The 27,687-nt window shown below is 36.3% G+C and overlaps 1 protein-coding gene across 2 annotated transcripts in view; it reads left to right on the top strand.

The window, feature by feature from the left end:
* PIK3C3 (phosphatidylinositol 3-kinase catalytic subunit type 3) overlaps window positions 1–27,687 on the top strand; it is a 69,579-nt gene that overhangs the window by 29,929 nt on the left and 11,963 nt on the right. Inside the window, exons 14-24 of one of the 2 annotated variants that reach the window (XM_071580842.1) lie at window positions 1,262–1,367; window positions 2,247–2,363; window positions 3,934–4,065; window positions 6,740–6,868; window positions 7,199–7,268; window positions 7,821–7,885; window positions 10,188–10,272; window positions 11,329–11,403; window positions 17,553–17,721; window positions 22,035–22,125; window positions 25,379–25,457. In XM_071580842.1, coding sequence (XP_071436943.1) covers window positions 1,262–1,367; window positions 2,247–2,363; window positions 3,934–4,065; window positions 6,740–6,868; window positions 7,199–7,268; window positions 7,821–7,885; window positions 10,188–10,272; window positions 11,329–11,403; window positions 17,553–17,721; window positions 22,035–22,125; window positions 25,379–25,414 — 1,075 coding nt within the window. In that variant the 3' untranslated portion in view covers window positions 25,415–25,457. Of the gene's footprint in view, window positions 1–1,261; window positions 1,368–2,246; window positions 2,364–3,933; window positions 4,066–6,739; window positions 6,869–7,198; window positions 7,269–7,820; window positions 7,886–10,187; window positions 10,273–11,328; window positions 11,404–17,552; window positions 17,722–22,034; window positions 22,126–25,378; window positions 25,458–27,687 lie in introns of those variants that run through there. The other variant, XM_071580841.1, reaches the window with a different exon arrangement.

The following is a 27,687-nucleotide window of genomic DNA, read 5'->3' as shown; positions in this document are numbered from 1 at the left end:
CAAGTATGAAGCATTACTCTTACTCCTTGTTTCAAGATAGCTTTGAGTAACTGCTATGGGCTTCTTAACTAATGAAGATGAAAACGACATTTCAAGTCATTATCTCCCCTTTTCCTTGAAGTTTGGGTGCACAAACTTTGTAAATATGGACTTGTTTTTGTACACATATTCATGAGAGAACAGTGTATAAAAGTATATTAATGAAGTCCTAGAAGGAATCTTTAATTGCAGGTTTCTTGAGATAGGACACATGAAATAAGTTACATATGCCTTAATGTATGTAATATATTGTGTATTTATAAATAAGACTAGTCAAATCTCTTCAGCTGCATGTGCCAGACCTCTAATCTTGTCCCACAGTCATTCAGTGACAAAGAGATTCTGCACAAGTAAGGAAGGGCTAATTCCAGCTGTGTCAGTGCAAAGTTCGAGTGTTTCTTGAATGTGTCAGTTTATTGAACGAGTCCCTTTTAAATCAAATGCAGTGTTTGCAAATCAACTGACTTGCTAATGTCTTTCTTTTTTAAATAGTGTCTGTTATATGTTTTTACTGTTATTATATGTTTATTATCTGTTTTTACTGCACAGTACCAGGTGATACATTCATCAAAAAGAAAGACCTTCAATGCATAGCTACTTTTTGGTTGTCAGTACTGCAAATAGAAATAAGCACAAAAGCATGCTAAATGACTGCTTAACATCAACACAGATTTTCAGTATAACTGTCCCAAATTACACTGATAAAATCTTGTACCTCATTAATAATTGTAGAAATGGAAACTTTGGAGTGTGGGTTTTGTAGAACTGCCTTAGAGACAATTCCTTCTCTTCCACCATTACTAATGGTAAAATCGGGAACAGGTAGGGTGAGATTGTCCTTGGGTTTGCAGGAGTTCTTGAATAGCAAGTTTGCAAACACTGTATTATGTGGAGGGTAATAATGGCACAGTGAACAGCTTGCTCCTCTCTGTTCTGCTTGTTTGGAGTGTTCATATGGTTTGGATCTCTGACTTCTCCTGTTTGAGTGATGACACCTCCCTGTGAGTCAAATACCTCAAGAACTTTAATCCTCAGCTCTCCTGATCTAAGTCAGAATTTGGGACTATGCAATTTTTGAACCGTTCACCTATTGGTTGAGCTACAGATCTCATCAAAGATTGACTTATTTTTAGTTCCTGGTCTATAATACAGGGCTAATATGTTTCACTCAAATCATGTAGCACAGAAGTACAGCTTAACTTGGATTGTTTTTATACTATAGGTATGTAATAGTGGAGTGTGAAGACCAAGACACTCAGCAGAGGGACCCAAAGACTCACGAAATGTACCTAAATGTAATGAGAAGATTCAGTCAGGCTCTGCTGAAGGTAATGCTTCTATGTAAGGAAATATGTAGTGGTTTGGGATAGTCCTTTCTTAAAAAGGGAGAGGTGGCTAAAGGGATGAGGTATTTTTTTTGTCACATGCATTGAAATTTTATAAAACCTTCTACTTTTGCTTGAATAGTGAATTTTAGCAAAACCAAAGAAATTGCCAGAAAATAGAAGTACAGATATTGAGAACTCTTTCTCCTGTTTTGTTGCTTGTTCCTGTTAGTAACACATTGTTTCTAAAATCGTCTGCCTAATGCTGGGTTTAAAATTCTCTAGAAACCTTGTGTAGTCTGTTTTATTTACTGGTTCTTTATTAGAAGCACTTGTCCTTGAAGTTCAAATGGAGAGACCCGCTCTGTTGAATCCACAAACAGCACTCGCTGTTCTGTCTGTCGGCAGCAGAGGGTGCTGGAGCAACAGGGAAAAAAACTAAAACAAAGCCAAAGGAACTTCCCTGAATTTCAAGTTCTAATTTATAGCAACTCTGCAGTCTTTCCTGATTTTCACGTATCTCACACTTCATATTATTTCCAATTTTAGGGACGTTACTCAAATCTGACTATTAGGCTTCATAAGAATATTCCGTGCTTATCCTTACTGTCTTACTTTGGCTGTGTGAATAGGTTTGTCATGCATGACTGTTCACGGCTGAAATTGTTGATGCAAATTGAAGTGCACTGTTAGGTCAGATAATTGATTGCCACCTACAGTGATTCTGATTGTGTTTTACAGAAAATACCTTTTGAATTGACAGCAAATTGATCATTATTCACTTAGCTCTTAAAAGCCCAAAGGTCTAGGAACAAAGGAATAATGTCTAGTTAAAATAATTACAGAACAAGGAACTAATTCTGTTTCTTTTCATGCTCTTAGGGTGATAAGTCTGTCAGAGTTATGCGCTCGCTGTTGGCAGCCCAGCAGACATTTGTGGATCGGCTGGTTCATGTAATGAAGGCAGTGCAGCGTGAAAGTGGGAATCGTAAGAAAAAGGTAAGTAAAGGATTGGAAAACCTATCTGTGGCTTGAATCTGGCCTGTAAGAATGTTAGGTTTTCATTAAAAATTCTTAGCAGTGAGATTTATAAGAGTTGTCCATTGTCCTGTAATGATTTTGGTTAATTGTAAACAAACTTTGGAGAGGTTTCAATGGGTCAGAGTTCTAAAGTGTTCTGAAACTTTGTGGATGAAGAACAGAAGAGGCCCTTGAGAACACTCTTGGGGTATTTTGGCAAAAGAAGGATATGAAAATTATGCAGTGCTTGATGTGATAACAGAGAATAAGCTGTGGGGCGTGTGAGAATGTAATAGAGGTTATTGTGATGTATTATGCCAGGATAGATAGTGAAATTTAGTTATCAGCAAGGCTTTGTTTGTTCCAAGAGCAACAAAACTGTTCTTTTACAGTTGTTCTTTTACAACTGTTCTTTTACAAGCAGAACTTTGCCTTCTCTTGCATCTTGGGAAAAAAACTTTGTATCTTAAGAACATTTTAAGCGCCTTTGTGTCTAATTAAAATATTTTGAGTGAACTTGACGGGCAGGTATGGGAAGGAAGAAGAAATGGCAAAAAAAATTTTGTCTGTTTTATTTTCCTTTGACACACGTCAGTATTTTTAAACAGTATTTTTTCAATGTGATGATTTCCATCACTTTCCTTAAATCTTGGAGTGTGAGTGTATTTATACAGAAAAAAACCCACTTACTAAGAAAAAATGATGCAGTGCTTGTTCAATGTATCAGTAATAAAAGTATAATCACTAAACAAGGAGGAGGATTTTTCAATTTGTAAGATTGTATTTCGTGCTTATACAATACATTGACAGTGTTCAGATATATATTCTTTTATAATTGCCAAGAAATTGCTGTAAAACTAAGAAACACATGGCTTTGACTTTTAGGTTGCACTCTAGTGAGCAGCAATTAAACACTAGAACTATTCCTGCAGCACTGGGCTTCCTTGCTGTGTGTTTATGCCTGTTAAATTCAGTGGGGGAACAGACTAGAGACTTCCATGTACTCAATGACTTCCATGTAGGACACCAAATGCAAAGTACTCAAAAATTGGTGGGGTTTTTGTTTCTGATAACTAGAGATGTACCAATGTAGAACAAGCCCTGAAATCAGGTCTGTGCAAACTCTTGGCTATTTATTTGGTGGTAGGGAATTCCTTGGAGTTGAGGGATTTAAAGTTTCAGAGTTAGACTTGAATGAAGTTTCTGAAACAGAACTAACATTTAATTCTAGCATGGGAAACAAATAATGCTGTGACTTGTGCAGGCAATTTAGAAATTATTTTTTCTAAGACTTGTATCTGGAACTCTTAAAATTGCCTGACTGTCCTAACATTAGGTGGAAAATCTCCTTTCTTAGGCAGATTACTGCAAACAGAGAAGTTTTATTTCTCTGAATTTTATGAGTGAAAGCTTGATTATCTGGACATGTTAATTCAATAAGTTGAATATTTGTTAATAGTGCATCCTTTGTTTTAATTTTTCATACATACTTAGTGTATGTTGCGTGTTTTGTAGGGTTTTTTTCTTAAACAAATTTTCATTCTTTTAGAATGAGAGGCTTCAGGCATTGTTAGCTGATAATGAAAAGATGAATTTAGCAGATATGGAACTTATTCCACTTCCTCTGGAACCTCAGGTGAAAATTAAAGGAATAATCCCTGAAAAAGCCACACTATTCAAGGTAAGTGAAATCTTCTGAATAGCTGAAATACAAACAAATCTTGTGAGCACTAAGCTTAGAAACATCAGTTGAAAGATTTCAAGGGGCAGACATAGTTGATACAAATGTAACTGCAGCATATTCTTAAAGTTGTTTAACAACTCTTTATGTTTTTCTCTTTTCAAGTTAAAGTTTTGTAGTGAGCTGACATGGCAAAATGCCAAGCCTCAACTACAAGGTCATAGAGGCCTCCCCCACCCTTGAGGGAAAGGGAGGGGAAAAACCCCTGAAAAACTGGAACTTAAAATGGCAAGATCTTTATATTTACACAGAAGAGGGAAAATTAAAAGCCAAATGTGATATAACACATATGTACAAAAGTAAAAAGAAACAACAATAACTCCCCATTCCCACTAAACACAAATTGCACCACCCCAGCCACGGAACACCCCAAAAAGACTCTTCCTGAGAAACGCTCAGCAAGGGAGAGGGAGAGATTAACAATAACAATGTTTACTTCCCTGAACCAGAACAGCTGCAAAGTAGCAGCAAGGTGGCAGTGAGGTCTGATCTCCTGGAACTACACAGCACATCTCTCTCAGACAAGTGGCCATGAAGGAAGGGGCCAAGGCACCTCCCTACACTTGCTTTTATACTTGGTTGGACATCAGCTGGTATGAAGTATCCCTTTGGCTGCTTAAGTCAGCTGATAACCTGTCCCTTCATATCTACATAGCACTCTCAGGGCCTACTAAACTGAAGCCTACCAAAACAAAGGCCTAACTAAAACTACCACAAGTGTCAAACTTAAAAGCAGCTTTTATAGGACTGATCCAGATTATGAAGTTCTTAATTTCCAAAACTTTTTTTCTATGTTCAGCAGGAATACTTGCAATCAAAATCATGCAAATCAAGGCAGATGTGCCACGTCTTGGCTACATGTACATGTCTATTCCATTGCAAAATGAAGTTTAAGTTCACAGAGAGTGGAAAGCAATAAAATGTTCTTGTCATGCAGTTGCTGTCAGCTGGTAGGCAGATTTTGTATCCCTGCAGTTGGTAATTCCTTGTACCGATCTGTAGCACAGTTTGTGATCATATGGCCATCCCTTAATCTTAACAGCCGATGTTCTGTTTGAAAAAGCTGGGTAATTTTGCTTATTATAATACCTGAAATGTAAGTTAGTGCTTGCAGTGTAACTTATTACCTGTGGTCACTGAGGTAGGACCTCTTTATAAATTTGCTTTAAATTCATATAGTTGACTGTAATCTAATTTTAAGATGACCAAAATACGCTTTACAAGCCGGGCCTATGTCCAGGAGGCATTCTTTGCCAGTTTAAAAACCAAACAAGCTGCTGTCACAGCCAGTCTTAATCTGTTATCTCTACTAGGTCCTGAATTTACTATGCTCAGTAGTTTTAGCAGGCTGCTTGTTGACTGTGATATGATTTGTATTTGCTTAAAATCAGAATATTTTTGCATAGTTTCTACCAGCTTCAGCTTGCTTCTTTACATACCTGTTAGTCTTTTTGAAGGGTGTGCTTCTTCAATTCTGTGCTCCTGCACCTTTGATTGGAGGCAACATTGGAAAGATTTTGTCAGGAAAACAAGATTTTCAAATTTGAGTCAGCATTTTGTGTGTATATGATTTAAAGCTTGGGGAAAGAATATGGACAAAAAGATTGCAGAAACAGCAAGTAAACATTTCCTATCCATAATATGAGCTGAAATTGTTCAGGACGAACTTGAATCAGTCTTTTGCATATTGCCCTTCCACAGCAGTGCAAACAAATTAGGATGAAAGACATGTTTTTTGTTTCAAAATCAGGTATTTTTTGCTCCTTATTCTGAAAGGTTACAGATTTCCATTTTATATCTCTCTCTGTGCTGTGGAATAAAAAACCAAACAGACCTAAAAAAGGGAATAATTACTAATTTCTGATGCCTTTGGACATCACATGTTAGCTGCCATAGGACTAGATAAATCTAAATTTTGTATTTATGGAACTTAATAATTTTGGAACATTAACTGTATATGAAAATCTAATATAACTGCTCAGTATTAAACTCTATATCCTCGATTATTTTTGTTCATGGAGGTTTGGAGAGAAGTGACTTGGTCAGTTGCAGTAGATTATATCCTTCATGTAGGTAATTGATCCTCTTGAACCCATTGTATGCAGAAAAATTGCAAACAGTTAAATGGGCTTCTCAATAATGTAGAAAGGACATTTTTGCTTTTACTAAATAGATTAAGGAAGCAATTAATTGTTTAAGATGTCTTGCCCTTAGCAATTCTTTGTTGCTTATCCTTTAATTGTGTCTCTTTTTGTTCTGGACAGTTTCAATTTGTTTTGTTCTGATCTTTTGCATATTGCTTCCTTGTTGATTGGATTTAGATGCATACAGAAAAAAAACCCTGACTACTTCTTTCCTCTTCTGCTACTGTGGGAGGTGCAAGGGGGGAATGTGTCCTTCAAACTCCTTGATAAAAAAAAGAAAGGAAATCTTAATGTATTTTTCATTTTAAAAATATGGTTAGATAAGACTTTTGGTAATTGGAAATGGTATGTTCTAACTGTTGAGTCAGTACAAATGCCATACAAAGACTTGAATTTCAGAACTCCGTTGTGGCAGAATGTTAATTTGAGCATTGCTGTGAACCAACTCAGTAGAATATTTCCTTTTCCAGAGTGCCTTAATGCCTGCTCAGTTATTCTTCAAGACAGAAGACGGAGGCAAATACCCTGTAATTTTTAAGCATGGTGATGATTTACGTCAAGATCAACTAATTCTTCAGATTATTTCACTCATGGATAAGGTGAGGATTATTAATCGATGTCCTGGTCTTTCTATTTTCATTATTTTCCCTTTCAAAAAGCAAGACTGTTACTGTTAATGCAGCATATATTGCTAAGACATTCCAGAGTTCTCAGGTTTTAGATGGATTTTTTTCTTTTCATTATAGTCACGCAATTATCCTGTGTAAATTAAAAAAATATTTTCTTTTTTAAATTTCCAAACAGGCTTTCACTCATTATCAGTTTCAGTGAGAAACAGTAGAGATCAATGTCCAATACACATCCTTTTAGAAATAAAATCTGCCTTTCTGTTACATTCATCTTTGCTTTTATTTGTTGTTTTTTCCCAGCTGTTAAGAAAAGAGAATCTGGATTTGAAGCTGACACCCTATAAAGTGCTGGCAACTAGTACAAAACATGGTATGAATACTTCTATTTCCTGAAAATACAGTCTGGAGGGGAATCTTCTCCCTCTGTTCATGGTGTTCATAGTTGCAGTGTAAGTTATGGAAGTAAACAATCTGAGTAATTACAGTGTTCCATAGCAGACTTAAATATCTTCATAAAAGCAGCCCGATCTGGATTTTGGAGTAAGTGACAATCAGTAGTCTGTCCGTCTTTGCTGGTAGCTTGCCATGACACTCTTATTTAGAGGTGTTTTCATGAAATTGAGGAGAAAAACAAAACAGAATCAAACTTGGCAATGCTTTGAGATGCATTCTTGATAGCCATTAATGTACTTTTTTTTCAGAAAAATTGGAACAACAGACCTTTTGCAAGATAATTTGGTGTTAATGACAAGTTGTTTCAAAACTATTAAAGGCAGAAAATTGGGACATGGGACAAACCCATGTTTTTTCCAATGAGAAGCAGTTGAAGAATTGCATTAGTGTTTGTTCTTAAACACGCATTATGGAGTATCTTGAAAGTTCTGTGTGTGAAGAGATCTCTTCTGGTTTTTTATTGTCACAGGCTTCATGCAGTTTATTCAGTCAGTACCAGTTGCAGAAGTTCTTGCTACTGAGGAAACCATACAGGTATGTGGTAGGAGAATTTTGTCTTCTATCAAACAGTGTAGGTTGCAGCTGTAGATCCTGTACAAAATTCCTTCAGTCTCTCATTTTTTTTATCTGTGGCTAGAATACAAATTACAGCTTGAAACATTGAGGGTATTTACAGCAGATGTTCTGCTTTGAAAAGGTATACTTAAATGGCCACTTGAGTATCCTGTGTTCTAAAAGTAATATTTAAATAATTACAGTATAATTTAGTTGTGATATTGAAATTCTGGCTTTTCTGTGATGATGAATGGGATCTACCTGGCACTTTTTGTTTCACATTGTTTTCCATTCATTCATTAGTTTTGACTTGACACCTTGTAAAAGTATGTCTTTTTTTTCATTTGGATGTAACAACTAGTTTGCACATATAATTTCTGAAGCCTGTTCCCTGCCATAGTGGATGTATAGGTACCACAACTTATCTCTGTTAGCAAATTTCATGTAATTCTCATGGAATTGAGTGGGGATGCAACTGAATAGTGGCACACGAAACTCATGTTAGTTTCGAGCACAGCACACAAGCAGAGCTCAGCTGGTTGATATAAATAAAGCTAGATAAAAACATACTGAATTGCCATGAGGTAAATAGCTAGTAAGTTTTAATGAAAATAGAATATATTTGTTTGGATTTGATATGTTAAAGTACCTCCTTTTGGTTTTTTGTAGTTGATACTAAAGCTTGCATTTGTTTATAGCTCGGTAACTGCAAGCCAAAGGAAACTATCTCTCAGCTCCTATAAATGACATATATTAAAAATACGGAGATTTAAAATCACTTACCATTGGTCATTATCATTTCCTTAAAACCAATAAGCATATCAAAAGCCTATCACTTATAAAAAGTGTTTCTCATTAATCAGTAAGCAACATAAGTTTATTATCAAGTTGCGTAAATTTATTTAGTTTTCTATGCCATAAAGGTTGTGATAAGCTACATCTACACAGTCAGTAATCATACAGATTATAGACTGTTTGTTTTCTTGGCAATCCTTTGTAATCTTGGAAGGGTACTATTCATAATTTAGTCCCCTCTATGTGTTTATAAAATAATATGTTTAGAAATGCTTGTGAAACCGACATTTTGCAATTACTTATGACATCATATTTCCAATAGGAAATAGGTGTTTTAGTTGCTGTGCAGATGTAAGAAGCAATTTTTCCTGTGAAGATTATTAATCTAAATAGACAAGACGCCAAAAGAATGAGATCTAAATTTGCTTCACGGATCAATGGCAAAATATATTATAAAGCCCAGATTTCCTGTGCTGAGGCATGATAAAATAGGTGGGCATTGTAGGCCAGGGAAATAAAAGCAAAAAAACACTTCTGGGTGTTGTACAAGTTTGTTTCACTGCTTTTGTGAGTGTTCATTCTGGATTTCACAGCTGTTCTAATAAGAATGAGCACTGTATATAACCATTAACTTCTGAAAAGATTAAAAACAGTTAATCAAATACTGGTTGGTAATGCAGATCTACAGGAAAGAAAAGGTGTTTTGATGTTTGAGTGTTACTTATCTTCTATCAACAGTTTTAAAATGACAGTTCACGTTTTAGAAGTTTATTGAAGTAATTGTCTTAATTTTTTCATTATGATTTTAGTCACTTATAGGCCATCCAGATGACTACTCTGCTTTTCTTACAATGCTTCACTAAGACTGTGCTTACTGGAAAAAAACTTGTGCTTAGGCTTGGTGTCTCTTTGTCAAGAAAAAACCATTTTAATTCTGGCTGGTGGGAAGGACTGTTTTGACCCTGTCCACATTTTTTCCAGGAAATTTCATGTTTCCACTATAATAACTTAGGATATTATAATAACATAAGTTTACTTTCTTCTTAAACTCAGTAGCAGCAGTTGATTTTGTTTGTGAGATGTATAATGACGATAAACGTTGAGGACTGTGCTCCCCAAATGTAGTTACAAAGCAGGACTTTTAATCCTGTTTTAACTTTTGTTGAATTGACCTAAACAATTTGCTTTGGAAGTATTGTCACTCATTGATTAGTATCTTTTCAGTGCATTGATAATTTTCTGTAAACATATAATAAAGAAAACTGCCTTTCAATTTCTTTGTTGAGCGTAAGAATGTGATGAATGAGATAGAAAATAAATAAAGCACTATTAAATTAGATCTTACTAGGTATTTTGGTAGTGGTTTTTAGTTTAATTGATTGAAATATAAATGACCATTTCTGGTCTTGATTCAGATTTTTTTTTCTGAAGATCCAGTTTCATATCATGAGGAATTAACTAAATATCTTCATGACTTTATTTCCAGAACTTCTTCAGAAAACATGCACCCAGTGAGACTGGCCCTCATGGGATAAGTGCAGAGGTGATGGACACATATGTTAAGAGCTGTGGTAAGTTACAGTTGGTAACTTCATACCTGAAGTCTGAAGCACAGGGCGTATGAGATACTAAGACATTTCAGTTTAGATGACTGCAGCCAGGCCACTTTGCCTGTACTTGCTGTCAGAATTCCTGTGAAAAGAATCCTTTTGAGCCTGGCATGTCATACACAAGCTCTCTCCCTGTTCTTCTTGCAGGAGAGTGTAAGTTAAATACTTTTTGCTTTCCAGCAGTAATCTTACCTCTGCCCCCTCTGCATTGTGAGTTGGGGTCTTTGTAGTGCAGGAAGATCTAAACATTTATGTAATGATTCATCTGTATTAAAATTTTAATTTGTTTTGGAAACATTAGGGGTTTTTGTGAATGTGTCTATATTCAACTTGTTCCCTTTTGCAGATAAGGATTGGAGGTGGTGCAGTTCATGATCAGTAAACTAATGGCCATGATAAAATACCACATTTAGTGTCCATTAAATTAAAAGCAATTTAATTCTATGGGAAAAAAAATATAATTCACATGTGGCTCCATAGTACTTTCCCCTTTCTCCTTCTCTTTCTGATGTGCAGTCTTTAAAACTGCTTCAAACTGTTCTGGTTAGTGGGTGAAAGTAAATATTTAAACAGTTTTCTCTTTGTCCCTGCCAGGCTTCCCTCTGACCCTGTGAATGCTGCTGATGTTATATCCCGATTCATATCAGTGTCCAGTGCTTGTTTAAAGTGGCCTTACAGTATCAGCAGTTCAAAATGTGTACAATCATTTTGCTCAAAATATTTCAGCTTCCTTTGAAGTATCTTAATCCCAATATTGAGCCAATTTAGTCTTTCACTGTTAAACATGTAATTGTGTATTAAGAAATTAAAATCTAGGCAGTACTGAATAAATTACTTCAAATGTTTTTCATAATATGTTATTCTTCACTAGCACCATCCCTGCCCTGAGTCTCTATGGTATATTTATTACTAGTGAGCAAGAGCTAAGATAATGTCATACGCTTTTGTTAATTGTGTGGAACTTGTTGCTCCCCAGGAAAGGTACTTATATTGATGTTTACAATTTACTTGTTACAGCTGGTTATTGTGTGATTACTTACATCCTTGGAGTTGGAGATAGACATCTGGATAATCTGCTGCTAACAAAAACAGGTAATTCTTTTTAGCGGTATAATTTTATAGTAACAGTTGTTTAATTCCTAATGTGTTGGTACTTTTTTGTTCCATTTTCCTTGTGACTATAACCCACTGAGTGTTATAGATCAGAATATATTGTAAAATGTAAGTTACATTGTTGTATTTAAGGTAATATTTGATTCAGTGATTAAGAAGATTCCTTAACTAGAGGAAATGAAGGATTTGAAAATTAAGGTACTTCAGCTGTTAGAATCAATGCTTTGGAATGGAAGGAAATTCAAATGTTTTCATTGAAAATGAATTCAGATGTAGCTGGATCACAAACATCACAAATAACATTTCTTGACAAATAACATTTCTTACAGGAGAGAATTTTTTCTCATTTCTCATTTTTCCTTATCTACTTGCCAATGTACAAATGATCATTTGAAAATCTGGTCTGGTCTGGGAGGTCTCTTGTCATTTTTTGATAGTGGTGGGTATAAATCTTTTCAGCAGGCTCTGCTTGGGGAGAGTAGCAATAGTTTAGTGTTTTAATATGGCATAAAATACACCTTACCCGTCTCTGTTAAAGTGCAGCATCACAGTGGCTGAGTGGAAGAATTTAGGGAGTGCAGCAGAGGGCAGTGCACATCCACTGTACATCCTGAGTCTGACTGCATGTGCTCTGCCACATACTGAGAGGCTTTGTGAGCTGTCGGGAGAAATCCTCGTGTTCCAAATACAACAAAGACTTGTTACAAAGGCTTGTATCTTGCTACTGAGAATCGCTTAGCCTTAGTTGGAAAAAGCTAATTTCATTCTTCCCTTAAAGGATGTGTGCTCCAAGTACCTTCTTCAAAATTGTATGACCCTATATCCATCCTTTCTTAATGATACTTACTTAATGAATTGAAGGCTTCCAGTAGGGTGAAGAATGTGGGGTATCAGCTGTGTGTTCACATAATTCCCTTGGATTTATATGACAGTAAATATAATTTACTCTTTTTGGCTCTGCCTGGTAGTTTGGTGAATGCAGCCACGCCTCTGTTAGACTCCTTCCAAGAATTGATGCACCACCTTCTGAGATACAGATGCCTATGCTTATAATATAGTATAATTTAAATACTAAACAATATATACTGATTTTCATTAAAAACAAGTTGTTTCCCTCTCATTGTGAGAAATGTATTTTTTACATGACCATGTCAGTTACCGTGATGGAATAGTTTTTCTGCCTTCATGACTCTTACCCCTATAGTTCTAGAAATAGAGTGACTTTTTTTTAGTAGTCTTGGACAAAGCATTTAGATTTTCAGGTTTTTAAAGGCTGTATCATTATACTTCGAGGACAGCTGTGGAAGTTTTTATGAAAAGAGATATAGGAAACCTTCAGGCAAAACTTCCTAATCTGTCAGTAATGTTAAAAATTACAAGAATACTTGCATCAGTTTCATAAATGGGCCTTAGCTAGTGACCCGAAGGTCACATTATATAGTCAATATTTCATAATGGGAATATTTATTTTCTCTGAAAATTCTGAACTCTCTGCTTCTCCTGGAGATGTAATAGATTAGCCTTTGTTCTACGTTTTCATATCTTCTTTCCAAATCTTTAGCAGCAACTATTACTGTGACTTGTGATTAACAAGACACTGTTTTGCAGTTGAATGCCCAGTTCTAAGCAACATGCCTCCTTCTAGCATCACAGACTAATTTATATATTGAAGCCAGCATCTGATTTAACAGCTAATGTTCCCTTTGTTTCCTTGGAAGGAACAGTGGGATGGTTGTGAAGGTGGATTGTGATACATGAGGTATAGCATGTTCAGTTAACTTTCATGAGTATGCAGTAGGGCTGGCATGTTGCAATTCATGCCTTCCCCTGAAAACACTTTGTGTGCTGCATTTGTTCCACTCTCTGATTCTGATTGCAGAGTTGGGATCTAAGTGCTGATAAAATAGTCAGATATGGATGTCTTCATGTTTGCTAAGGCTTTTTATGAGTGTAAAACAGTCATTAGTAAACCTTGGTTATTCAGGTTTCATAGACAAGTGAAATCTCCTTTCTCATTAGCGTTATCTTAGTAATTTCATCTTGCTTCGTAGGCATACAAAAGTTCCACGAATGTCCAAGCTATGTGTAGATATTTCAGGGTATCCCAGACATTCTGATGGCTTTTTTGAATAGCACTGCATGTGGTGTGTCTGACCAACAAACCCTAGTAACTCACCACCTTAATCTTCCAATAACCTTTAGGAACCTACATGTAAATTTGAGTTCCCAGTACAGGTTCCCAAAGTACAGATGCTTTGCCCTGAGACATCCCCCTGAAACTGTTCTGTAGCAGGAAAATTGCTGAGTGGATAAAATCAGGTTATAACTATCTAAAGAGCAATTGAAGACTAGCACTCAGAACGAAAACCACATTTGCTTTTAGCATCATGTGTAGGTAGGTGAAAGGAGGATTGGACTGTCTTCTCATTTAGTGCTTAGAGGTAGAAGAGCACCAATTGACACCTGATTTGTTCTTCAGTCTTGGTTAGAAAGAGTTGCCAGGTAAGACAGCAAAGACCTAAACAGACTGGTATTTGAGATGACACCAAGTGTTTGTAGTTCCAGTGCTTTTCAGTGAAAACAATCTGTCCCAAAGCAGGTTTAAAGGTGACTATGGGATTCAAACCTTCCCTCTATATCAGTGTTTAGATAAGAACAATTGTTAAATGCATTTATTGATGTTGCAAACTGCTATGGTATGTAAAACATAGTGGAATTTTTAAATGTGTTTAGATGCTAATGGTCTTGGACAAGCTGGGATCTTATCAATTATGTGGGGGACAAGTGATAAGCTTTACCCTCCACTGTTGCTGTGTACCAACTTTAAAACCTGTATCCTGAATGAGTCATTAAAAATACATGTTACTTTCACTTGGAACAATTGTAACATGCTAATGATGAAAATGATGAATAAATTAGGAATTCTGGTTTAATTCAGCATGGCAATGCAGTATTAGCAGAGGAGAGATTTTGACAGTGGTATTAGAACTTGCTGGGAAAGCCAGAAAAGCACCCCATCCGTCCAGTCATTTTCATCAGAGAAGCTTTTATCCTATTTCTTCAAGTTCAAAATTAGGAATTCAGTTAAAATAGTTACTAACTTATACTTTTTCATATGAGCCAGGTTAAAATAATAGTGGCACTTGGGAGCTACAGGAAAATTACTGAAATACAAACATTGGTGTTTTTTGTGTTTTGTGGGTTATTTTTTCCCCTCCAACAGTGGGAACAGAGTAGTTTGAAATAATTTGTAAGGCTTGTTTACCATTAAAAGACAATTGCCATCAGACTTACTTTATTTCAGTAATTGCATCTAATTTGTTTTGTCTTCTGCATTTTGTTTAAGGTTTGCAGAGTTCTGTACTGGTTTTCAGTTTTTCCTGACAGTACCCTAGGGAAATGAAACAATTTCTGTGCTGCTGTATGGGAACTTTCTCCTGTACTAAAATCCAGGTATTAGCAGTAAAAGTGATGGACAAATCAGCCTTTCCAGCTGCAGTCAGGTGTTATTGGCTGTTGGAAGCACCAGATATCAATTTTTAGTCTCTACAGGTCCATGCTTCACTTAATCAAAGATCACTCTCAAGGCTGAAAGGAACTCAGATGGACTCTGAAATCCCTGATGCCCTGACTGCTAGTCAGGGAAACTTTCCATGTTTCATGCCATTTCCTTGAGGTCTCCAAGGGCCTGTCCTCTTTATTCCTTATGTTAAAAAACACAGGTGTTCAGTAGAAAAATGTAGTCAAACTCATAAAATAAATAAATTTTTTAAAAGGCAAGCTTAAAAGTACCCAACAGTATTGTTTTTAAAAGGTTTTGAATGAAATAATTTTATATGTGCATGCTGCATTATTGCTTATTCCTGGAAGCTTCTTACTGTTAATGTATTTAAATGGAAGTTTTATTAGGGCATTGTAGCATTACTAGGGCCCTGTTTTTAACGTAAGAAGTTCTCTGTAGGAAGCCTTTTCAGCAGAAATTTTTCTGCTCCCTGGAAAGAAGTCTTTTAGACTTTGAAGAGCCACTTTCAAGATCAGAAATATCCCTCTGGAGCTCTGTATCCTGGACTCTGTGGAGGTGCCTACAGTGCTCCTTCAAGCCTCAGAACAGGAATTTCATCCATTTTTATCTGTGGTCTCAAGGAGTTTCCTGAGTTGTTATGTTTTGTTTTCTCAGATACCTAAAATACCCCATTTTTGTAAGGAACTCAAATGTTTAAAGAAATGTCTAAAGATTTCAGTATCTAAATATTAGAAGTCCAAGGCCTTTTGTGTCCAGCCCTACAAGAATGTAAGAATCTCAAAGGGTGAAATCAGTTTCACCTGTTGTCATAAATAACTCCTGTTTTTTGTGTAACTCATGAGTGAAATTAAAAAGAAATAAAATATCACCCATATGATTTAGAGTCATTTGGGAAAAGTAATGAACCAGAGCTAGAGGTCCAGTTTTGTCTGTAATTTATAGGCATGTCTGATAATTAAGAGCCCTTTAAATTAAGATATAATAAATCTGAAGAAGTTGGGTCATGGTAAAACATTATGGTCTAAGAGATAAAAGTGCGTGACCCACTGTATGTTGAAGGACATGTAATTGTTTTATAAAACATGGAAGTTCAAAACCTTTGGAAGAGGTGGTGTTACACAAAGATCACACGTGGTCTAATTTGTTGGGCAGATGGCTTATAACTGTATATAAATACCGTGATATGAGTAAGAATGATTACAGTGAGGTGACTGGTACAGGTTGTAGACTCCATCCCTGGGGGTGTCTGGAAACTGCCTGGAGCTGGTCTTGGTTAAGGCAGATGACTCTGAGTAGCCCTGCTCAACCAGGAGGCTGGACTAGGTGTCCTCCAGAGATCCCTTCCAATGTGACCCATTCTGTGATTCTGTGAAGTGAAGGTTTCCTAGAGTTATCTTTTAAATTCAGTTGAGAAAGTTTGGGTGCTTCTTGCCTACCATGTTACATAACTTTAAGAAGCTGTGAAATACAAACTCCGCAAATTTTGTGACACTCCAAAACTAAAAATCTTTCTCTAAGCCTGCCCAAACAAAATGCTCATTCTCTGGTAGACTGTTTTTCAGCTGTGATTACTAGACAAGGCTATTTTTTAAGTATTGCCTTACCTGAGCCTGACAAATTTCAAATGAGTAATGTTAAAAAAAAACAACCAAAAACAAAAACCCCAAAATCAACAAACCAAAAAAACCAGACAACTTTGGATTGACCAAAAAAAACAGTTCGTAAGTTGCTCTGTTTTGCCCCATCCTTAAGATGCATATCAGGAATAATATCTGTGTTAGGATATAATGAGCTATTCACAATGAAAAGTCAATTGTTAGAGAATAAAAGTTCTTGTTACAGAATAAAAATTCTTATTAAATATATCTTCTGTCTTCTTAAAAATCAAAAAAGCAGAAAAAGGGATCTTGTTTGTTAGTACTGCTAGTGAATTTGAAATCTGCTTTACTTCTTTAAAACCATGATTTCAAGTCAACAGCTGAAGATAAAAAACCCCAATGTTTTAAACCTTACAAAAAACAGTGAATTTTATTTTCTGAGAGCTGCTTACTACCTCCAGAGATTGCACTTAAGTGTTGCCTATTCCTATGAAAATACACTTGAAAACAGTTTTAAGGGAGAAAGATTTACAAGTTACCTTTATTAGAAGCTTCCAAGGTGCACACCAGAAGGTCTGCGACCCTGTGACCAGGAATGTTACAACTTTTATAACTTCTCTAGTAATTCACATATAAGATATTAACAACCAAGCATGATCTTCATTTCCCTCTGTGCCCCACCTATGGGGGTCTTCAGGACTGCCGCCTGGAGATCTTCAAGGACCTCTAGGACTACTTCTTATGTTTTGTTTTCTTCCTATCGATGAGTGGCTTTTCTCAAACACCATGGCCTTGGCAGAGCATAAGAAAACTTACTATTTTGTGGGAAAGAGCTTTAGTAACTGACTTTAGGATGTGAGCAACCTAGAAGAATCTATGCAACTTATGTGGTTCTAAAAATCTACAAAAACACACTAAATCCTTAGGCATCATAAAGATTCTGTTATTCTGAGGTTTGTGTCAAGAACTTACACTATGTGAAGTGTTTGCCTTTCCTCCTTCTGCAGGTAAACTGTTCCACATTGACTTTGGTTACATTTTGGGCCGGGACCCCAAGCCGCTGCCGCCCCCGATGAAGCTGAACAAGGAGATGGTGGAAGGCATGGGGGGCACACAGAGTGAGCAGTACCAGGAGTTCCGCAAGCAGTGCTACACGGCCTTTCTGCATCTCCGCAGGTAACTGCGCCAGCTTTGTGCTGACCTTCCTTAGAGCCACTGTATGGCAGGAGGGAAGAGGAGGAAATCAGTCACGGAAATGTTTCTGTGGAAAATTCAAAACTTGATTAAAGCGTGAATGCAAACACAAGAATTTTGTATGAAACAAAGCATTGAAATCATCTCAGCCCGGTTGTAATGTGGAACTTGAATGTAATTGTTCAAGTTCACAGAATCACAGACTGTTCTGAGTTGGAAGGGACCCACAAGGATCATCGAGTCCAACTCTTAAGTCAATAGCCCACATAGGGGATTGAACCCATGACCTTGGTGTTATTACAACCAAATCTTAACTTAGCTCTTAACTGAGCTAATCTCAGAATGATGCTAAATACCTCAGTTTTGCTCGTTTAATAACTTAAATAGATTTATGTCATAACTCGTGGGGTATCAAACTATATTCTCTTTTTGGGTATGTTTTTGCCCTTAAGCGTCTTTTGCTCTGGTTATTGATGATCAAGTAACTGTCATTTTAACTCTTAAGTCATTACTCATCTGCTGCTTTATCTTCCTCCAGTTTAGGTTAGTGATGATCAAATTATTTGTCTTGAAGCTGACACACACATATGCTTTGGGTTCAGGTCCTGTGGGACAAAATTTGTCTGCTTCTAATGACAGTCCAAGTATGTTAGAAATTTTCTTAGACACTCAGAACTGTGGCAGCTAAAACGTCCTTAGACTCTGTATCCATGGACCAAGAGATCTGTCCTTTAATTCAGAATCATATTCATTCTTTTGCAGTTACAAAAGCACACAGGTTAGCACTCTTGGTCTGTCCAAGAATTTGATTTGGCACATCTTCAATAGAAATGAAATAATCTGACTTCATATCAGGATGACATAACGTAAACCTTCAAATATGTGGAAAAAAATGGTAATACAGAAGGCATATGTGAAAAATACAATGTAATATGAAAAGCAGACAGTGATACAAAATAAAATGCTGCATTTGGTTCTCCACTTGCTAGAAAGAGTAAGGAGTTGGTTTAAGAACTGACATTATTAATGGGTTAAAAGCAGTTAAAAAACTTGAAACAAACCATGTTATCAGCAAACAATATTTGTGGCTTCAGAGAACAGTCAGAGAGGCTAATGCATATTCCAAATTCTGAATTTTGCTTAAAGCAGTTTCATAATACTGTGTTTCTTATTTGTGATATACTTGAGTTGTTTTTATTGTTCAAACATAGCTGTTTCAATGGAAAAGTCTGTTGTGTGAGTGAAGGATTATTTATTAAGTTATGAAATGATTAGCTACAAAGATCATTATTAAGTGTGGAGTATAGCAGTAATTTGAGTATACAACTGAAACTGTAAATCAAGATGGTTTCATTTTTAATGGCTGGGATTGTAGTTCTAATTATAGTCTCTCCAATATTTGTTCAGTTTAATAGGGAAATATTTTTAAATGGTTCTGGATAAATATCTTTAAGGCTTTCAACAAAGGTGGTGTAGGATAATATTAGAATTACTCTATCTGTTACTTTAAGCAGCTAGAACTAAAAATTATTGAGATTCCTTGCTTATTGGAAAAAAGAATAATTGGATGTGGAATGGCTTAGTTCTAACAGTTCTGTATGTTGGCAGAAACCCACTCACAGATACATCTTCTGGCCAAGTACTGTGAAATCATAACCTCTGATTGCTAAGACAAAATGCAAACTCTGTCATCTCCCCCAGTTTGTGTTTCGGTTTCGTTCTTTATTTCTCTGAGGTATGATGATGTAACCAGTTCTCTACATATTTCAAGTACTTTATCTTGGTGTTTTAGGATTCCTGCTGGAATGGGTGTTGCATAGTGACAACAAACACAAGGAATTTAAAAGTTACAAACAAAGCAATATTTTTGTTTGTTGTTCCAGGTTGTAAGTGCTTTGGCATATGATCATTATTATCTGTTTTTGTTAGTTTGAGGGCTTCTGTGGACAAGTTGGGGAGATGCTTTCTACTTTTTTGACCAACCAGGTAAACAGGGCCTTTGTCTGCGACTGTATACTTTCCTGTCCTCCCTTTGTCTTGTAGCTTCCAATTTGGTAGAGTATTTGCAATGTCAACAGCCTAAATATTTGGTTGGTTTAGGACATCTGTGTGCAAAGGGCCCAAGTAATCGTTGAAAAAATAAAGGAATGCTTAGAATCAACCATTTATTTGAGATATTAAGCACTTAAAAACAAAAGTTGCTGTTCTCAGAAAACATAGCAGTGAGAATTTGAGCATTTGTTTGTTGTACATTTCTTCCTTGATATTTCAGGCCTTTGTAACATAGATGTCCAAGATAAGTGATATCACTTCTTGACAAAGGTGTTTGTTTTTTACAGATCAGCCTCCTAGCTCAGGTGAGTCAGCAAAATGTTTCCTCTAAGGATGAGTTTGGGCTTTCAGTTCACTGGTTGTGGACCTTATGGCATATTTGCCAAAGATGTAGCCTGTAAGAAGGATGACAGTGGACTACTGAGGTAGAGAAATATTGGGGTGAGGGGCAGAGGAGAGACCTGCAGATAATACAGTGAGCAACTCTTTCTTAATTTGGGGTTTTTTTCCTACTCAGTACTCCCCCGAAAAATACCTTTTTTTTTTTTTCTCAATGAAGTTCTTCAGGTGGTTCTTCAAGTTCTTATGCTTTGAGAACCAAAAGACTTCATTTTGTGGAACAGAACCATCTCTTAATGGACACTTGGCAAAGATGACTAGACCTTTAAGATCTTTTTTACAAGCCTCCATTGCATAAATAAATAACCTGTAGTGGTCATAAGCTCTTGTCCTTTACATGGTTCAAGAGCAAAAGAGACTCTGAGACTTTGGACACTGGGTCAGTTCAAAGGCAAAACTTTGATTACTGATGGGAGCTACCAGTAACCAAGGAAGAGACTTAAGAGCACATGACTATAAGATTTAAGCATGTTTAAAATGAGATTGGTTTGTTTCAGGCAAGTAGGGGAAAAAAGAAACAAGTCATAAAAATCTGAGATGGCAGTTCATGGCAGCAAAGCAACTTGACTGCCAGATTCCGTACCCAGATCTGAACCAAAATGGTGGAGTAACTTTTCCTTTTTTCTTTTAACTTGTGATAAAAATAGTTTTTCTGACTCTGGCCCCTGGGAAAGTGAAGCAGAACAGGTGAAACAGATGGGACACTAAAGATTTCTGGCCCAACAGTTTATTTGAAATGCTTGTGTTATGAAGCTTTAAATCTTATATTGGAATATGTTAGTTACCAGATAATAATTTAGTGTCAAGAGTTTTTGATGGAATTACACTAGTCTAAACATAAGTTTTGTTGAGCAGTATTTACTTTGTAAAATATGCCCATGAAGAAATCCTTTTGTGTAGTTAAAATACGTTATACTTAAAATTGTCAGCTTATATATGTTCAGCAGCTTCCTAATAAACATTTTTTGCTGCTAAGAATTCATTTTCTATCTGTGGTGCTCCTGTTGCTCTTAGCAAAGCAGTATTTCAAATTTTGAAGTCTGTTACATATGTTTTCTCTTAAAGGGAAGTAGATTTCTTAGCAGAGGAAGGGGAGTTTCATTTTATGTTGAACAGCTTGAAAATTATCCTTTCAGAAAGCAACTTACAGCTAATTTCTTGCAAGGACAAAATGGTGTTCTTTAAAAAAAAATTGTCCTGAGTGCTTCCAACACCATTTCAAAGCTGAAAACTGTTCTCTGTCTTGTCTTTTTCAATCGTTACAGATGACATGTGTACTTCGTAAGTGTAGAATGCTACCCCATGTTACTGGAGCTCAACTGAGCAACTGCAGACTTGGGTCTGGTTAAATATTTAACTTGTTATGTCAAAGCACTCACAGTGACTTGAAAAATCATGTTTTGCAATTATGAAGAGTTCGGCTCTTTGAATGCTAATTCATATCATTCTGCTGTATCACTTTTTAATAAAAAATAACCTTTGAATCAATATTCTGGGATTTGTTTGTCCTACTTGAGGTAGAAAATGGCATTAAATCTTACAGTGTATGAAATCATGGTTTATATTTGTCGTGTCTCTAAGTGACTGTTCTGACAATTTTAGAAAATTATAACAAAATCAGGGCTATTTATTCAGTTTTGGCTGTATGAGAAAGTTTGAGTGTTAAACTTTGATGGCTAATGTCAGTATCTTATGTTCCTAGCATAAATACACCCAACTACATGTTACAAATGGATCTCTGAAGTCTTACCAAATCACTGTTAAGATGATAAGTTCTTAAGTTGTTTACAAAATGACCTTTGTACAGTTCACAAAGTGTTTTACCTCATTTGCTCTTCTTCTAGGTATTCCAATTTGATCTTGAACTTATTTTCCCTCATGGTGGATGCCAACATTCCAGATATTGCTCTTGAACCTGACAAGACTGTGAAAAAGGTAAATGGAAAGCTTTCCTTATTGTCATTTCATTCTGAAATTTTCAGTCACTTCTGATTTAGTTGTATCTGACCTGAAAATGCCTGCTCCTGTTCAGGAAGTTTTGATCCGTTTCCAGAATCACTGAAGTGAAAGTTAGGAGAGTATACTTTGACACTACTTAGCACCTGCCCTTAAATTCAGAATGGCTTCCTATCATCCATGCAATAGTGCAATCTGCCCCACCACTCCATTCCAAGGAGTATTTTAGGTAAGAATAGTGTTCCCATCTTACCAAATTTTTGATAACTGAAGGAATCAATACTGACTATATCATGAAAGGTTGTTCCATCCAGTTGAGAATCCTCTAAGTTATGGATGGTTTATAACACTAGTTTGCTGCTAGATACAAAAGTGGTCTGCTGAAGGTTTGAAACCAGTAAGCTGGTGTATCTTCGTCAGCAAGAAATTGTTGTGTGTTGTGAAAACAGACTGGTGTCCCATAATTACAACTTGGTCCCTCCACTCCAGCTTGAGTCATTCTTCTCCATTTGGTGTTTGAGCAACAGTTGACTTGAAAAATACTGGATCCCTGTTCATCTAGATTTCATTACATTTACATTCTAGACAAATGTTGGCTCTTTTATAACCTGATTTACAGTGACAGGGTATCTGTTTTAATTCCACCAAAGACTCTGTGGAGCCTCTTATCCAATGGAAATTAGTTCAGTGTCATTTTATTCTAATGGTGGATTTTCTCCAAAATAGGCTGTTCTTCAGTGTTTTCAATAAGTTATGAAAGCAGAGATTCAGAAACTTTAATGTTATAATATTATTTCCCTAAAGAAAACTAAATTGTGACTCAAACAAACTTCTTTTGCCTTCAAGAATCTGAGCATTTCTGTTCAGAGTTTCTTGGTTCCAAATTGAAAGAGTTCATGTAGCTATTGAGTTTCATTTCCAGGAAGCCTGAGCTAGCCACAAGTGCTGTATTTTGTGGTAAAGATGACAGCCTTCCCTTTACTTGATGGTTTTCTGACAGCTAATTCTTTTTCTATATCAGTATTTGAACCTCTTCTTTGTCCCTAAATGCCCTACAAAGATTGAGTAGGTTACAGACCTTCCTAACAGTATGTAACTCCTGTCTATGAATTTCATTTTTATAAAGAAGACATGTTTGATTCTGGGTACCCCCTAGAAAAATGTTTGGTACAGTAAAGAGAGGAAGCTCTTTAAGACTGCAAAGTCTACAAACAGATGCACCATCAATCCTAGGAAAATTTGAAGTCAACTACAGCTAGAGCAGAGACTAATTTTTGAGAAAGTTTGTTGTTGACTTAAACAGTCATCCAGAGACCAAACAGATGCTTTCACTGAATTCCAGAAGTGTTGGTGTGTTCAGAGTTCCCTTTGTTTGATTACAGAATCTCAAAATGGTTTGGGTTGGAAGGGACCTTAAAATTCATCTCATTCCAACCCCCTGCAATGGCAGGGACACCTTCCACTAGACCATGTTGCTCATGTGACAGTGTCCATCCTCAAATGCTCTGGTATTTTTGTATCAAACAGAATTTCCAATTACTTCCTGCTAGTTAGCATGCAGTATCCTAGTTTTGCATTTTATGCTAGTAACCTCTCTAGAAGTGCTGTCCAAGATAGTACATTGTCAGGTTCTGTAAAACACTTGTAAAGGATTGTTTTAATATTGCAACATTTGAGCATTTCAGACACGTAAAAAACTTTTATTCTTTGTAAATTTCCCATATAATTTTCTTGAAATAACAAATAATGATATACAATTGAAAGCCAGCAAGTCTTTTCTGGAGCTAAGAAGTATGTTACAGTTCACTGATATACAGTAGTTAAGATTATGTAAAACATGATGGTATTGTGTGCATTTGGAGATCATGGAAGGAAGAACGATCTAAAAGGAATTTTTAAGAGCCGTGAGTTAGATCCATGTGGTTACGTCTGAATTCCATTGGGAAGTGTAAATAATAGTGCCTTCTTTGCATGAAAAGCACAGTTTTTATATGACAGACTGTTATTAGATCAAATGCAGCAATTAGTTACTGGGATTCTTAGCTCTGACAGTGACTGCACCTTGGTGAATTGTGACTTTCACCTCCATGGTAGGTTCAAGGCTGTCTGATCACAGAGGCTTTAAAATATCTTACAGCTAGAACTGAAGAAGTAAGGCAAGTGTTTCTGACACGGAATGCAAATCACTTTGGAATGTTTTGAGAAGAAAAGATCCTACTTTCACAAGTTCTCCAAGTTAATTTACAGTGTGCTTGACAAAAGAAAACCCACACAGTAAGGTATTATCAAAAAGATAGCCAAATTGTTCAGTTTTCTCAAATATTAATATTTTATAAAAAGTTTCCTTTATTTTCCTGACTCCTCAGCTATTTTTGAAGCCTGTTAGCAGTTCAGGTGTAGCCTTTTTGGTTCAAAATTAGCCTTTGAATATACTCCTTAAATTTGTGCAAAAATAACACAGGATCGTGGCACCCCTAAAGCTGAGGTGAACAGAGGAGCCTTCCATAAAGCAATTGTTGATATTACTACCTACTGGATGCATATGATAATGTGGAAAGCTCACATGACAATAATTGTTTTGTTCAGTTTTCAGTTTTTTGTTTAATTAAGCAAAACAACACCAAACGAACAAAACAAAAAAACCACCAACACAAAAAAACCCAGAAAACAGCTGTAAACAGGCCAGGATCAGAATCAACCCATTAGATAATGACTAGGTCACTGTTGTTTTGTTTTTAAATAATGTGTTAGAAAACTTGCTTTGGGTATTCAATACCCATTAGCCCATCTCAGATCAGTTACAAGCTTTGTTAGTACTAATATAAAAGAGGAACAAGTTGTCTTGCATCTCTTGGGTTGAGTGGCACGTTTGTTCAGTCATTTAACAAGGTAATACTGTACCTTGTTGTACGAAAATTGAGTAAATGCTTTCACCATCTCAGTTGATTTTTATTTTTTCCTTAAAGCTTTAACAAAAAATCCATATATACATCAACAGACTCAAATTACGTAAAGATCCATTTTGGACTGACCTGCAAAATTAAATTACCTTTGATGTGTGAGACAAGTCAATAGCCATTTCAACCACGGTATCACTTTCATGAAAGACAAAGGTGGAGATTACAAATGTTTCTGTATCTAAGACAGTGTCCTGGTAAACAGTGTAGGTGGAAGTTCACAGACAGCATTTTCCTCACTGATGCTGCAGTATCACTCATTGTCCTTTTTGCAGAGCCCTCCTTTGGCTTTAGAGGGCTGGAGCCACTGAGGTTCTGCTCTCACAGCTGAAGCCAAGTGTGCGGGTTTAGAGGTAAGCTGGTGGGAGAAATGAACCCATCTGAAAAGAGATTACAAGTCGGAGTTAAAATTTACTAAAAAGATTACAATAAATACAGTGATACAAAGTGAAATTGGTTTTAACCCACAAAAAGCCAGAGGTATAACCTGGCACCCTGGAGCATAAACAGAATGGTGGGCCAGCCACGTGGTCCCCCCCAGCACAAAGTAAAAAGAAAGGAAAACCTGTGTATGAGGATGATGGTGACACTCTGGTCGAGAGTGGCTGTCACAGTCCTGTTGAGATTCTGGTCCTCCTCTGGATCCAATTAGTGGTACCCCAAGTCCCAAAACCTGAGGATTTTATATGCTCTGGTTCGGATGGGAATGCCCAGTACCTTCTCACAGGTTGAAGAGTTTCACAATGAGTGATTTACTCTGGGTCATGGGATATTTTTGAAATCTTTGATTGCCCATTAGCAGACATGACCCCTCAGGCTGGGTGTTAACATGGTGATGCCTCCGTGGAGGGGAGTTATGACACATAGGTGTGAAAACAAAGAAACACTCCACTGTCTCCCAGGATTCTCTAACACCCAGTTTGTAGTGTGAGGGGTCAGGTGTGCTCTGGGCAGCTGCTGCAAATGATCATTATTAACATGAGAAATGATATGGAGGGTGTAGAATAGACAGTTTTGGTTACACACCTACAGTGACAAACTGGTCCTGGCTGCTGGTAACGAGGACATCAGGTCACTGAGGTAACTAGATAGGTTACCTTTATCTGAAGTTTGAGATTCATCAGAATACTAATTTTATAATTAAACTGCAAGGAAAATGATACGGTAAAAAAAAATTATTTTTTCTTAAAGAAATGCTTATTGAAGTACTGTGTGTATATATATATTATGATGCTTATATATGTTTATATATATATTTATATATATCTATACTGCAATTATTTTGTTGAACAATATGTCTGGCATAATGGTCTTTGATAATGGACTTTCAGCAGGTATACTATACTGCTGTTATTAAATAGGCATAAATTACTCTAAATGTTATGTAAAGGAAGACTTTTCTTTAATTATCACAATTTTCCTTCCTCAAAGTGAAAGCAGTGCTGTGTTAGATGGTAGATCAAATTCCTGTGTAATCTTTATCTTCGCAAAGAGACATCATGTGTCATACTCACTCCCAGTAGGCAGGGAGGTGCTTTATGTTCAAGAAAGTATTTGCTTGCTCATGAAAAACACAGTCAAATGCAAAAACATGCTGGCAAGTAAAGCTGCCTTTGGAAGTGAAATATTTTTTATGTTCCCCTTTTCTGAATTTTCTGCTGAGATCTTAGAGCCAGAATGAAGGTGGTACTCAGTAATCACATACATATTCTAAATAAAAATAAAAATTGCATCTATTGTGTGGTAGTGATGCCTGGAGTAAAATAAATTGAAAAACAATAAAGAATACTATTGGCATTTTCCATGTCTTGATTTCTTGTACTCTCTCTTGTCGTTTCCTCCTATGGTGTGTATATATAGGTGTATTATTATGAGATGTTTCATAGGTAGAGTAGTTAAGAGAAGATGGTTGAAAGTCAACAATCTTTGGACTTTCTTGTGCTCAGACAAGTAAGGAAACCAAGTAATAAGATCATAAAGAAACTTATAGAGAATATTTCCTCTTCAATGAGACAATGGATGATCTGAGTTATGATTTCATTTTTTTTCCCTTAAAGACTTTCAGACTGCTGTGCTAAATGAGACTTTTTGGTAAAATCTGAGAAAGTATTCTCAAGGAATATTACTACTAACCTGAGAAACAAAAGGGAAGGCAGCTTCTTTATCTTTTTTTCCAAAATATTTTTTTTCCAAAATAATTGTTTACTATTATTAACAGCATGACATCCCAAGTTGCTCAGTGACAGGATGTAGTTGTATAATCAAGATTAAAATCTAATTGGAGGCATGTTGTCCAGGTGTTGCTTCTATCTAAGAGTTTTGAAAAGTCTTGGGAGAAACAAGGATTAAGTCAAGCCAAAATTGGAACAGCAGCTTCCGTCATATATAACTTTGTGTAAAGTAAGTATAGATTGCTCCTCTGACATGGTTTGTGTCACAGGTGTAAACATATCTGGGTGCTCTGTTCCTGTCCTCTGTGGAGGAACATTTTCTTGGTCAAAAGAGAGCAAACTCTATACAGAGAAAAATGGCATTTTTTTCCTGCTATCATGAATAGAAACAGAAAATCTCTATGGCTTCAGCT

This window comes from Pithys albifrons, chromosome Z (assembly GCF_047495875.1).
Source record: "Pithys albifrons albifrons isolate INPA30051 chromosome Z, PitAlb_v1, whole genome shotgun sequence".
In the NCBI taxonomy this organism is placed as follows: Eukaryota; Metazoa; Chordata; class Aves; order Passeriformes; family Thamnophilidae; genus Pithys; species Pithys albifrons.
This window is presented reverse-complemented; position numbering and strand designations above follow the sequence as displayed.